At 39.3% G+C, this 13,561-nt stretch overlaps 1 protein-coding gene across 10 annotated transcripts in view; it reads left to right on the top strand.

Moving 5' to 3' along the window:
• The window catches only part of AGAP1 (ArfGAP with GTPase domain, ankyrin repeat and PH domain 1), a 390,622-nt gene that overhangs the window by 272,116 nt on the left and 104,945 nt on the right, over positions 1-13,561 (top strand). For 8 of the 10 annotated variants that reach the window (XM_049800184.1, XM_049800193.1, XM_049800202.1 and 5 more), the window contains one exon: positions 5,988-6,149. The exons of the other annotated variants lie outside the window; for them this stretch is intronic. In XM_049800184.1, coding sequence (XP_049656141.1) covers positions 5,988-6,149 — 162 coding nt within the window. The remainder of the gene's footprint in view (positions 1-5,987; positions 6,150-13,561) is intronic. 10 annotated transcript variants of the gene reach the window in all.

Below are 13,561 nucleotides of genomic sequence, written 5' to 3' on the forward strand. Positions count from 1 at the left end.
CTTCTTAGGAAAGGTTTGTCCACTGGAAACATTTCAGCACAACTCTGGGAATTAATTCCTGAACATAATGCAGAATTGAGGAAAGGGGAAGGGAATGCTTTTCATGTTTTTGCAAATAGCAAAGTGGCCTCTTTCACTTTCCTCTTGCACCCTAATGCCTGAAGAAACTTCAGGGAGCAGTGTTGGGTATGGGTTTTGAACTGGCGACCCCAACAGCCAATCTAATCTACTTGACAGTGCCTTTTACTGAATTGGAGGGCATTTCAAGAATAGGCAGTATTCCTGCAACATAAATTGACCCAACATGATTTGAAACAATTAACCCTCTGATATCAAGAGTCAGGATTTCCTGACCCACAACTCTAATGTATTTTTCATTAGTTCTAACAGCTGGTGAGCACAGCCCTCTGGCCTTAAGAGGTTTATTTCTTTTTTTGGAAGAGAAACTCATCATGAACATGAAGAGCCTAACACAAATAGAACATGGCCATGGTGAAAGCATAGCAGTAGGCTGTAGTTCATCTGATTCAGTCTTTCTGTGCTTCTGTGCAGCCGCTCTCTCCAGGTCTCAGACGCAGCCGCTTCATACAAAAATACAGTTCTGCTTCACGACTCATGCAATGCCTGCTCATCTCATAAATTCAAGAGTATATTAATCGCACCCCTGAATGTAACTTCTTGTAACTAAGTGATTTGTTTGGGAGAGATCACAAATGTCTCTGCAGCAGGAAATGGAGACCACCTCCATGTATTTAAGTCACTTGTATCTCACTTCTTAGGGTATAGTTGTGAATTTGCATTTGTAATTCATTCCGCATTTCTAATTAGTGGGTGGCATCGTTGATGAAGGCTTAAAGTGATGTGTCTGTTAAAATAACCTGTGCTGCCCAGTGATGATTCACTATATTATTTTTGTTAAGTTAAAATACAGCAAAAGAGGAATTGCTAAAATGCTGTCCACCCTACTGTGCCATTACAAGAGCAACACGACAAAAACCCTGAACGGTTTATTTTTCAGTTGGGCAGGTACTGCATATATTTAAGATAACATTTATGTTAAACCTTATTTATTGTGTATTTCATTGAAATTTTTGTAATACACAGTGTCTTTATCTTTTGGGTTTTACTGACTAGGTACGCACTTAACATCTTGTATGGTTCTTTGTTTGTATAAATCTTTGTTATTTTCATAATGTTTCTAAGTATTGTAACCTGACGTTGCATTTATGGTCTGTTGTTTCGTAAATCTGAAAGAACTGTGTGTGACAAGCCAAAGTGAGTGCCTCTGTGCATGGGAAATGAGGACACGTTCTGCCCCCAGTGTGTGTGTTTCCATCAGCCTCTTAATATGTACATACGTACACACAGGCATGCACTCCTCTGCTTAATTCCTCTTCTGCTGAGTCTCTTGTCGTTGCCTCATCTTTGCTGTTGGCAGCTATTTACACTGAATAGATGGATATATAAATTGGACTTTGTGTGAGCACGCTCACTTTTCTCAGAGGCGCTTCTGCTGAGCGTTGACCAAACCTAGAAATTATCTTGAATCTTAATTTGGATGGTTTTTGTAGAGCTTAATTGTTTGAACGTTTTGTAAGCGGGATCATAATGGGGTATTTTATAATATCAGAAAAGATAGTTTTAATAAAGCTGTCGAGCTAGAAAGAGGAACTCTTCCTTTGATGCTCCTTTGGTAGATGAAAACATTTTTGTTCAATAGGAGACCAGCATCTTTTTTTGCTCATTTGAGACCAGTTCTGGCAACATACTGATATTCATTCAAATATAAATGCCATACTCACTTTGAAATGCAAATTGTTTAAAGAAAAATAGCATATGGTAGAGGTAAGTACCTTTTCAAATCAGCTCCCACACTTTAGGGATGTGAGTACAGCTAAAATTATTCTTTGGAAAGAATCTGGAGCCTTTGACACATTGAAGCTTGAACTAATCAAGGCTTCCCAGTAAGCATATACACATATCCATATCAAGGAAACAGTGCTGAGAATACATGGATTAGCATAGTAATTTAACTGCCCCCTGCTAATCAACTTAAGCAACCAGCTGATGCATATATGATGTATTTGAAGAGGCACTCTTTTACAGCTCCAGAGTGGGCCAGGTAGCTGGCTATGGATTTCATGTTAATATTGAGATATGTATCTATCTGTCTATGTATAGATAGATATACATATGTGCGTGTATACACGTACAGATGGCAGAGACAACAGATGCAGAATGCATCAAGGCATTGCTTGTAGGATCTTGACATAAAGGCTTTTCATGTGCCTAACACAATGTACAGGGTTTACTTTTCAGTGAGTAATGCTGGCCTCCTCTTTTTAACTGTCTCTCACTTGTCTGCTAAAAGACTCAGATGATTTCTGCTGCTAAGGCTTTATCCTTGAGCAAAAATAAAGGACAATTGCTCTGTGGAGGTCTGGATTGGGGTTTGCCTGTTATAGACGGGAAAAGCCGTAGGATTGTTTTGTAGAAGCTTTGTGCAGCATACAAAGTGTGCAAGAACAGCAGTTGACTTCCAGTAGTCCTTGTTTTGGTGTGACAGCATTAGTGCCTACTGGGGTGGTGGAATACTTGTCCTGGGCTTGCTGCAATTAGACTGAGAAGTGGAAAAATTAACAATGGATTGGGAAATAATGATTTTTAAATAAGGTTGTAACAAGTTTGTGCTAGAGCTGAATGCATTCAGGATGGGGAGAGGAAAGAGCAGACTGTTTTCTCTAGTCTAGCCCTTCTGATATCTACCCATGGATTCTGTCTTGCATGGTCTGATATATCATGAAAACCTTACAGCATGTGAACAAAGTGGAATTTAACCTTGAATAAATGTTATCGCAAGGGTTGCAGGTAGCAGGGTTATCAGACTACGGCAATAGAAAAGGCGGAGCTGAGTTGAGTTGCATCATTCATCAGTAAAGTATTACATGATGGGACATGGCACCTATTTCTTCCTAGCAGCCTATACCTTTCAGAAATATCAAGTGAAAGAAAAATCCTGGTTTGCAGAATAAGTCACTTCCTCAACAGGTTAATGTCATAATGTGGGGTGTGGAGTTTCGTAAGATGGCATTAAGGTGAAAGCAAAGCTTTTGTGGCTCACATGGTGATGTAGGAGTCTTGATACTATCTTTTTAAGGTTTTGGTTTTGCGTCATGGTTAGAAAGTGACTGGACATTTCTGTTCAGAAATCTGTGAACTAGGCAGAAGACGTCAACATACAAATATTGCCGCTTTCTGCAACTCAGCCACCCAGCACAGAGTAATGGGGATGTGTCATCCAGGCAAAGATATCCAGTAATTGTTTCCATTTTCCCATGATACCTAGGAAATGCTCCATCTCAGCTTTCACATACCAGTTTTTTCCTTAATGATCTTTGTTATGAAGATGCTCTTACAGGAATTCATCACATGTAGCTTCCCATTTTACTAGGTGCAGAATGAAAGATGGCTAAAAGTGTGCTTTTGTGGCATTGCTCTTGAGTCTGGCAGGGTAGATGGTTGTGAAGAAAATAAGTTGTTTCCAAAGCCATTTGCCACTAACAATCTAAAGGTGCCCAGAAAGGTGCTACAGCAAAAACAAAGACTTTTGACTGTCTTGGCAGTTCTTTGTTCGCTCTTTTCCCATTTCCCAACAATCCTTCTGAAGTGAGGGACCCAGAACCAAGCACAGTGTTTCTAGGTGCCTGTCATGGTGTGCCCAGCCTCTGCTGCTACAACAGGTTGTTCTGCCCCAGGAGCAGAGCTTAGGACTTCACCTTGGTGAAGCACATGGTGTTTATGTTGGCCTAAAACTCAAATTTCTAGAGTCCATTTGGTCTCAAGCTCTGTCATTCATGTCAGCCACTCTCTTTAATTTGTTGTATCATCAAAATAATTTATTAATGTTCATAGTTTTTCTCGATTGTGAAAACTGGAGGAAAACGTTATTTCAAAGTGAGCATCAACAGCATCACAGAAGTTCATTTGGAAGGAGGTGTTTCTTTTAGGAGACTTCAAAATAAATGTAGCATCAGCTAGTGTTTCCATTTTCTATTGTGACTTTAAGATGCTGAGCTATAGTTTGATCCTCCTTTATTTCTGTAGGCCTGATTTCTTTGATGAACATTTCTTTGGAAGATGTCTTTAGAAGGTGCTAAAATACTGGCATTAACAAATTGCTCTCAGTTGGTGGGGTCAAGTGCACAATGTCCTGAAAAGGACCAGTTGTTGGAGGCATGAATTTTTTCAACAGTTTGGCAGATGATGGTCTGATTATGGAATTATTCTGGACAAAAGGGTTGCCCAAGGAAGGTGATTAGAGAGGAATTATGCGCCAGTAGCTAAAGCACTGCCTTGGGAGGTCCCAATATGGTTCCAAAATCCACCTTAGACTTTGCACAATTGAGCAAATTAGTTTTTCTGTATGTATTTCATGTCTACAAAGTAGAGATTGCCACACAGAAGTTCTTAAGACTGAGTAAGTATGTTCAAGACTCAGATGGACAGATACTATAGTGATGGATCTGTGTTAAGGACTAAAGATGAGATTTAGTCTTGGGAAAGAGGAGGAGAGAAAGGGACAATTATGCCAACCCTAATAAACACAAAGTAGTTCACTAAGCGCTGCTGTCTTCCCAAAGGCTGCTCTGGGAAAAGACATAATGATAGAACTGGGAGTCAGGAGATCTGGGTTTTATTTTCCAGTCTGCCACAATCTTCCTTTGTGGCCCTGGGTCATTTAACCTCTGAAAAATGGGGGAAATGATAGCAGATAATTAACAACCTCACAGGAGCATTGAAAATTAATTCATTAATTTTTCTGAACTCATCAGTAGAAGGTGCAATGGAAATGCAAAGTGTTAGGGTGTTTTATAAAATTGTGTCTGTTTCTTCCCCTAGTATTCTTAAATCCATAGAAGACCTATGGGGTACCTTTTGAGAGCCTGCCACAAGGAATGACAAGCAGCATTGTAAAATCTCTGTATCTTTATAATATGCAAGTCCTGTGCTAGGAATGGAGTAAAACGTGCTCAGAAGCAAAAACTGTAGAGCAGACTTTGGCCCATATCAAGTTGTAATACCATCAGAAATCTGAGTTTCTGGAAACGTTTTAATTGTTTTGACTCTAAAATTTATTCAACCAGATCACACTTCTGTTTTATGGCGAGAAACCTGTCCCTGTTGCTCCCTCTCATGCATACCTCCCAGCATTTTATTGTCTTAGACCTCACTGATCATGAAAGTACTAAAATGTTTCTAGTGTTTATTGGCTAAGGCTATTCTTTGTATCTCACCTTTTGTGTAGTAGGCCTTCAGTTAGAGTTGTGATGGGCGCATTGCAGTGGGATGAGACATGAGAATGGTATTTGCAGTCAGTGGAACAAGCCTCTATTGTGTGCTTTGTGTCATGCTATTGTTGGATTAAAACTCCAAGTAAGTTGTTTTTGCTTGGTCTCGCAATGCTAGTAGTTATTTGTTCCCCATCACTGTGTTCTTGGCTTGACTTGGGGGACATACTTATGTGAAATATTATTTAGAGGTAGATTGTTTTAAACTCTTTGAGTTGGCTTAGTTGTCTTATCTCGGTTGCTTGTGTGAACAGTGGTTTTCGGGAATAAATGTTATTTTCTGTGCAGTCTGTCTTTCGTGCTGTACCTGTGACAAGTGGAGAACATCTACAAAATGTGACTGGTTGCAAATTTGTGGAGGATTGTGTTTTCCAGAAAATGAATGAACAGAAGGAGGTGAAATCTTAAGAATTTAGGCTCTTTTGTCAGAAGTTCCTAGCTGGATTTGAGTGAGCTGCTGAAATCTGCTGTGCCCTAAGCTAGTCACAGGACCGTTGTCTTCAGTTTCAGGGATGGCTGTGTTGGTTTTTTGTGTTGGTTAAGTAATCTCTTCTGCTCTGTTAAGATGCACCCATCCATCTTCATGCAAATCAATTTTGTCTTCTCTATTGACACAATTTGTTTTCCATTTATGTCTAGGGAACGTGACTACTAGCACATCTGTGTCTCAGATGGCAAGTGGGATCAGTCTAGTCTCCTTCAACAGTCGTCCGGATGGTATGCATCAGCGCTCTTATTCGGTCTCCAGTGCAGATCAGTGGAGTGAGGCAACAGTCATTGCAAACTCTGGCATTAGCAGTGGTAAGAAACCTGGAGCTGGGGGGGTTTATCTGCTTTGGGGTGAAGGGGGAATTTGGTGGTTTGCTTTTTTAAAAAGAAGAAAGAAAAAAAAAGCCACAACCTGATGTTCACCCAGATGCTCTGTTGGAAGCCAAACTTCTAGCATCTGAGATAAAAAGGAAAAATTAGGTAAAAGAGAACAGATCAATGCAATACTTTTTCAGCAGGAAGAGCAAATGTAATTATAATACTGCTTAATTTTAATTTCAGGTACATAATGTAGGTTGTTCACTTGATATTATTTTCTTACTCTGTGTGGTAGGTATTAGCAGTAAATTATCCTCCAGATCTTTTCATCGGCGTGTCCTTTCTCGGCTGTGCTCTTGCTTTAATGTATGCATACTACTGCCATAGTAGTAGTGTTTTCTCTGTGGAGCGTTTAACAGTATTAAAAGGAGCAAACACTATTCCAGATGGTGTTTTGCAATTATTAGATTGTAACAGTGAGACAGGGATTGTTGTTCTTAAAGAGTATGCATGATATTTGGTAACAAAATGGTGCATCAGGCCTCAGCGGAGTGCCGGAGAAGGACAGAGATATAATGCTCTTCACCTATAGGTGACCTGCTGCCTACGCAAACAAGAGCATCCTTGGAGCAGCTGTGGCGGGTGGGCTGGGACTCGGGTGTTTCTGTTGTGGTGTGGTGCAGAGATGGTTCATACTGGTGAAGCACACGTGTCCAGGAGCATGGGGTTTCATAGGCAGTTAGTGAAACCATGGAAGGTTCATGAAACGGAGGGGGAAAGGAGGTGAGTGTGTGAAAGAAGAAAGAACTGAGAAGAACTTGAGAATATAGATAGCGGGGGGGTAAACTGTAAACAGGACAGGAGAAGGGGGAGTAAAAGCTGTTTCTGATGGCTATCCCTAAAATAGTGAGAGTTATAGGAGTATGAAAACTATTTCACATGCCCATATATCTATATATATATATGTATGTGTGTGTGTGCGCGCGCGTGTATAAGGTTTGAATCTGAGTATAGCCCTGATGCTGGCTCTGGGTATTTAAGCAGCTTTGGACAGCTTTTCAGTGCCACCTTATGAGGACAGAGGGTTTAAAATCATACTCACTGAGGGCTCTGAGTGGCATTAGCTCTCAAGTTCATAGCTGCTGAAGCACATACATTTCTGGAGCTCTAAACTTGTGGAAAACATCTTCAGGAGCGTGATATTTGCATCAAAATGATACAGACTTTGGCCAAGAATTTTATAAAGCAAGCACCCTTTATTTCAGTCTTGGTGACAGCCACAGATCCTGCTAAGCAGCATGATAAAATGTTTCAGTGCTGTTCTCTTCTGTGTCCACCCAACTCACCCCTTCCTTTGGAAACTGGTTAGTCTTTTATGGCAATCAGCAGTGCCCTACATGGATTCCTTTAGACTGAACCGGTTTCACGGTTAAGGCTGTATATTTCTCTCTCCTTTTCCCAAGCTGCTTCATCGTTTTAATCCACCCCAATTCTACTTTCCTTTTAAAAGGTTATACCAAAGTTGTGGCTTTTTGCACCCTTCTTTTATACTGTAGCTTTTCAAAAAAAGTTGGAGAATGTTGTATATTTACCCTAGAAGGGAGGCAAGTGAAAGTCAGGATGTAGTCTCTGGTCCTTTACACCTTGCCATACCTACCAACAGGTGAGCAGATGCCATCCCCATGTTCCTTAGTGCCAGATGTGAAAACGGTGGCTGCAGTAGAGGAAAATCTTCAAAATGCAGAATTCAATGAGTTCCTAAAAATGGCACATAATTAACATGCTCAAAAGTAGAAATATAACCTAAATTCCTACCTTTTCCCTTCCCCTTTACTTTGTAATGCTGTTTCTGTTTTCGAGATATTTGCTGGACTTGTCTTTTGTTGCTGAGGCTGCACTTCAGCTAGTTTTAAATTCCTGGTGAAGGGAACCTTTTCTCCTATACAAGCTCTCTACTCCCAAGTATGTGCAGTACCTTTTTCTGACTTGATGTTCATATGTGATTACTTCTGGATCAAAAGAGATGACAACTAGCATTATCTATGAAATATTTATTCAAAAAATGCAGATGACTGGTGGGTGCTTCTGAATAAGCTTGACTTGAATAATTTCTTGCAGAGGTTCTAATTCAAAAAAAAAAGAAACATTGGGGTTTTTATAAATATGTGGGGAAAAATTGGAGTTTTAGGCAACTAAGGGTCAGAAGAAGCAGAAGTATTGTGATAAAACTGCTACAAAACCTCAAGAATAATTCACTGCTATCAGTGTATCATCTTTTGGTAAGCTCATAGATATGTCCTTTATGTTGGCAAGTTGACGCATGAAAAACCCTTTTTAATTTCAGGGGGGTTTTCTCCATTAAAAGATTTTTGAATTTTAGTCATAAAAAGATAATACTGTGAAAGCAGCAGGTATAGCGAGAAGCTAAGCATCTTTTGGAATTCAAATGCCAATGTACTGGAGAATATGCCTGCTTATTGTCACATGGTTTTATTGTAGACAAAATAACATATTGGGATTCAATTTTTCTCTGCACCTTTTTTTCACATTAAATTAATACTTTGTGTGGCTCCGGAGAACTTTTCAAAGTCTTCCGAACCAGACCTTTGGTTTCCTGGGGCTTCTGTCTTTCAAGCAGCTGTGAACATCTCCTAATTAGATAAATTACTTTGTAGTGGGCAGAGCCACAAAACAGGAGGTGCTGGTTAAATTAAAGGGGAAAAATAGAAAAATCCATTCTCTGAAATGGAATGCCCCACTGCTTTATGACTATTACTGTTGTAAGGTTTTACATTTAAGTACCTGAGGTTTAAAATTAAATGTCTAATATAATTTGGCACTGGTAACATGAAGCCTGTGACTGCCCTCGGAGAAAATCTAGACAGCTTAGTTCAGTGTTTCAAATTGCTGTCTGCTTGATAGTGAGCGGATCGTGTGACTGGCTCACTATTTAGCTAAATACCACCTGCTGTTCAGCATAATTTTGAATGCAGTCACATATTTGCCTTAAAAACTCAGAAATTTAAAAAGACTGTTCCAGCAGCACATGAAAAATTAATTCTTTTTACATTTTTTTTTTCTTACTCTTGTAAGTACTTGACAGAAGTAATTTTAGCAGCAAGAGAGAATAAAAACTGGGGGCAGTAAATCCCTGTCTGGGAACCTCTTGTGTAGATTCTTTATGGACCCAGAATTGATCTACATGTCAGATCCTGATGTAGTTTAAACTGTTTATCACCCTAATGGCGGTAGCGAGACCATGAACATCAACTTGTAATCCTCCATGAAAGAAATTGGTGTTTGCAGTCAATGAAGGAGCAGCTTAGCTTTATTGATAGATTTAGAACAATTACTGCTGCCGCAACTATTGGCTGAGAGATTTTCCTGGATCGCATTGGAAGCCTGCGATTTTTTTTCTTTGATAAATCTTTTCCTTGATGGATTTTTTTTTTTTCACCCAGAATTATCTATAGTTGCTTGCTGCTGGGGAATAAGAGGGTTGTCTGGTCTCAGGGGAGCCATTTGTAACCTGTGCAGGTGTTGGAAGTTTGGCTCAAGAGTGCATATCTGTGTGATTCCTCCTCTGCAAATTTGGCTCATTTTATTTCAAACCTGCTTTTTCTTCTGCAAATTTTCTTAGCTAGGAAAAGCAGGACCATTTTGAGGAATCGAGGAAAAGCTGGCCAGGAGTACTGTTGTGAGGCATCTCAAACTTGAGTACAAAACACATTTTCTTCTGATGGAACACAGATTAATATTAACTAGTGGTGTTGCTGCTACTAAGAGATGGTGCTGTCTGTTCCACAGTCTTCACTATTTGTACATTGCTAAAGAACTTGAGAATCAGATCCTCAAACTTCACATCAGAGCTTTCTTTTGGTGGAAGAAACCACAGCCAGCTATATTACAAAAATTAGGTTTATGAGACTTAACTCACAGAAGACTGAGGATGTTATTTCCTACCTGGGGATGAAGTAGTAGCTTGTTCATTCTCTTTTTAAATGTCAGGTTTTATAGTTTGGCTTCTAAGACTGTGTCCTGAGACTATTAGAGGGAGGAATTTCTTCCTTAAAGTTACAATATTAAGCTGTTCTGAAACAGTGCTGCAAACACTAGTTTGCATGGCACAGGGATTTCTTTCCTCTGGACTTGTAAATTGTCATTTGAATTCTAGCATGATATAAAATTCTGCCGTAAATCAAATATCTGTTTAAATATCATCCACTTAGGCTTTATCACTATACAATTGCTTGTACGGGCCATTTGATCTCAGCTATAATTTATGTAAGTTGTAATACCTGGTGTCTTTTGAGTTTCTAACAGTTTGGTGTTAGGGTTTATTAATGTAAAATTGAGTTCTCACAGTGCCATGGGGTATGAGAGGTCATCAGAATGTTTATATTAATGCAGACCTTACAACTTGCCTTACTTCTTTTGTCGTAAGCACTTGGAATGATTAAACGATGAAGTCTTCTGCTATACGTTGAAAAAGAAAATGGTTCAACTTGCCTCTGACAGTCATAACACTTTCCTTTCAAAAGTGAACCAGAAAATATCATTTACAGTTGTTGGAATTCAAGAGGCAAATTCTTGACTAGGATAAATTATATAATTTCAAATAGATTTACAGAATTTCAGAAATGTTTGTGGTAAGTGTGTATAGATGGTTTAGGTTGGAAGAGCTTTTTCCTCCTTTTTGAAGAAGGAAATCATTACTCAAAAGCAAATATAAGGTAATTTTCTCCTCTTTTTTCTAGCTGCTCTATAGCTATTCTGGGATTTTCTGCAGTTGCTAATATTTAATACTGTAAAATTTGCCATGTGTAAGACAGTGTATGTGCAAGTAGTTTACATTGTCTTTAAGAAAAGGAAGGAAAAGGGAACGTTGATGTACTTTCTATACCCTTTTGTGATCAACAGACAAATTGCTTCTGGCAAATAGTTCCAAAGGGAAACTTTGTCAGTTCAGCAGGGTAAACTCTGCTAACAACAACTTATTATTGCCTTTGTTTTCTAAAAAGCCTAGCATACCTTGAGGAAACTTGCGTTATGAAGTACTACTTTCTAGCAATTCCTGGAAAATGGTCCCCTTTCAGCGTGAGGTTGCATACTCAAAACCTTCCACTATTAAAATTTAGTTGATGTCTTCGACAAGCTTTTAACTGAAGTAGCCCAGTCAACCAGAACTATTAAGAAATTCTATGCAACAATGTCCTAGGTAGCTGGACTCCCACAAGCATAGTGTCTATGCCTTTACTCAGTCAAGAAAGGGAATAGGAAATTGATACTTTCTCAGAATTGCTGTAGCACCTTCCTTGTGGCTAATAATGCATGGCAAGAACTATCCTGCAGGACTTCAAATTTCAGACTGATTTTAATTTACACAGGGGGAGATGCAGTTTTGCAACCTGTGGTTCCCAAAAATAATGTAAGGCATGCAGGGATGAGCAATGGTTGTGTGTGGGGTGACAAATAAGTTCCTTAGAATAATAAATTGGTCTCGAACTTCATCCTTGGTTTCAAAGCAAATTATGAGTTGCTGCGCCTCTTTCTTAAGAAAGAGTACAGGAATATCCTTATCATGTTTTTATAATTAATGAAATTTGACAAATTGCAAGCAGTCTGCCAGCACCATCTCATTTAGACTATAATTTCAGCAGTTTTCACTTGTGCAGATTTCATTGTCTGTGAGCATTCTGTATCTCCTTCTGGATCCTCACCATAAAGTATATGAGGTAGAGATCTTGATGCTCTCATGGAAACAAGATATTTGCAGCTAGATGTTCTGCTATATTATTTTCATAGTTGTGTCATTCATCATTTTTCCATTGCAGTATGATGAAGAGGAGGATACCAAAGGCTGCCTGATACTTAAATAAGACACTAGAAGTGGTGGTGTTTCACACTGGTTTCTAGAACTTCTTAAAGCAGAAGGAAGCCATATCATTTCAGTGCTCAGCTAGAAAGAGTAGGTCAGCAAAGAAATCCGATCACTGTCTGACAGCTTGAGCATTAGTCAGGAAAGTGTCATGTTGTCTGTGCCCTACCTGAGCTTGAAGGCAGATGGAGAGAGGAAAGGTGGTGTTTCTGAGATGCGGGCATCCCATTTGTCTCCAAAATGGTGTTGGCATAAGGATAAGTTCTCTGAAAAGGGTTTCAGAGCATTAAACTAAATGATGCTTTCTGCCTGTGGTTTTTTAGGAATGTGTTAGCATCCAGAAGCAGTAGGACCCAATGCTTACCCATTCCATATTGGAGACCATAAAAATCTCAATTGAATGGGAAACTTTAAGATTGATCAGGGAAGTTCCTACCAGGTTTACAAAATACAGGCACTTACCTTGTGTTCTCTGGGTATGTGTTTGTTGCCAAAATGATGGGTAAAACCTGTCCTGTCATACAAATGAAGAGCGCTGGGACGTGTTCCTGAAATTCTGCCCAACATGCCAAGCTGAAAAAAAATAATCAAGGGGCAAAACCTCTGCAATCTGCTACCTCTGTGCAGTATGGGTTCAAATGCTGCTGGCTTGCTCACTGCTTTCAGCATGCTTCCCACCAGGTCATCCAGGCTGTGGGTTGCAGTTCAATGAACACCAAAGTGTAGATGAGCCATTGCCATTTGGTCCCACTGGACTGTGCATCCGGCAGAGAACACATTACTTCATGATGAGTTAAAAGAATGAAAGATATGAAAGCAGTTCTTCTGTTTGTGTCCGTGGTGGAGGGGGGAGATGGCACCAGTAAACCTTTGAGACTTAAACTGAGCTGGGTCATGATGTTGGTTTAAGGAGACGATTGGGTACGTGGACATTTCTGCACAACTTTGCTGAGTTTCAGCTAAGTACTTCGGTATTTACCTAGTCCTGCTGTTTAAATCCTGAGCTATATTATATGGATTTTTACAATTTTGCAGTTCTCCAGGAACCCATCTGTTTTTCTTGTTTAACATGCTCTTCTTTCTGCTGTCCCCCTTCCCCTGCTTAAAATATAAAGAGTTACTGCATTCAGCAATTAAATCCTGCACTTGGTTCCAAAATGGCAAGAAATGTGAGTTTCCATCTTCAGATAATTTGACATTGGCAACCTCGTGCTCATCTTAATCTTGTTCACAGCCTAAAGTGCCAAATGTCTGTCAGTAAATTGTTTATGTGACTAAATTAACTTTTTGAATGGAACTATAAAGCTTTGTTTTTTCACCGATGTTTACTTATGGAGGCTTAAATGCATATTTTGCTTTTAGTTTTGCTTAAAATTTAAACTGAAATAGGAAAGCGTATGGCATGTTCCTTACAATAAGGAAAAAAAGATTTTTTTTCTTTTCTGGTTACTGATGTTGATTAACCTGACTTGATTGTCTAGCAGTGTTCAATAAATCAGTGCTTTTTCTGCCTGTAGCTGGGTTTGGT

The sequence above is a fragment of the Accipiter gentilis genome, chromosome 1 (assembly GCF_929443795.1).
Source record: "Accipiter gentilis chromosome 1, bAccGen1.1, whole genome shotgun sequence".
NCBI classification, from domain to species: domain Eukaryota; kingdom Metazoa; phylum Chordata; class Aves; order Accipitriformes; family Accipitridae; genus Astur; species Astur gentilis.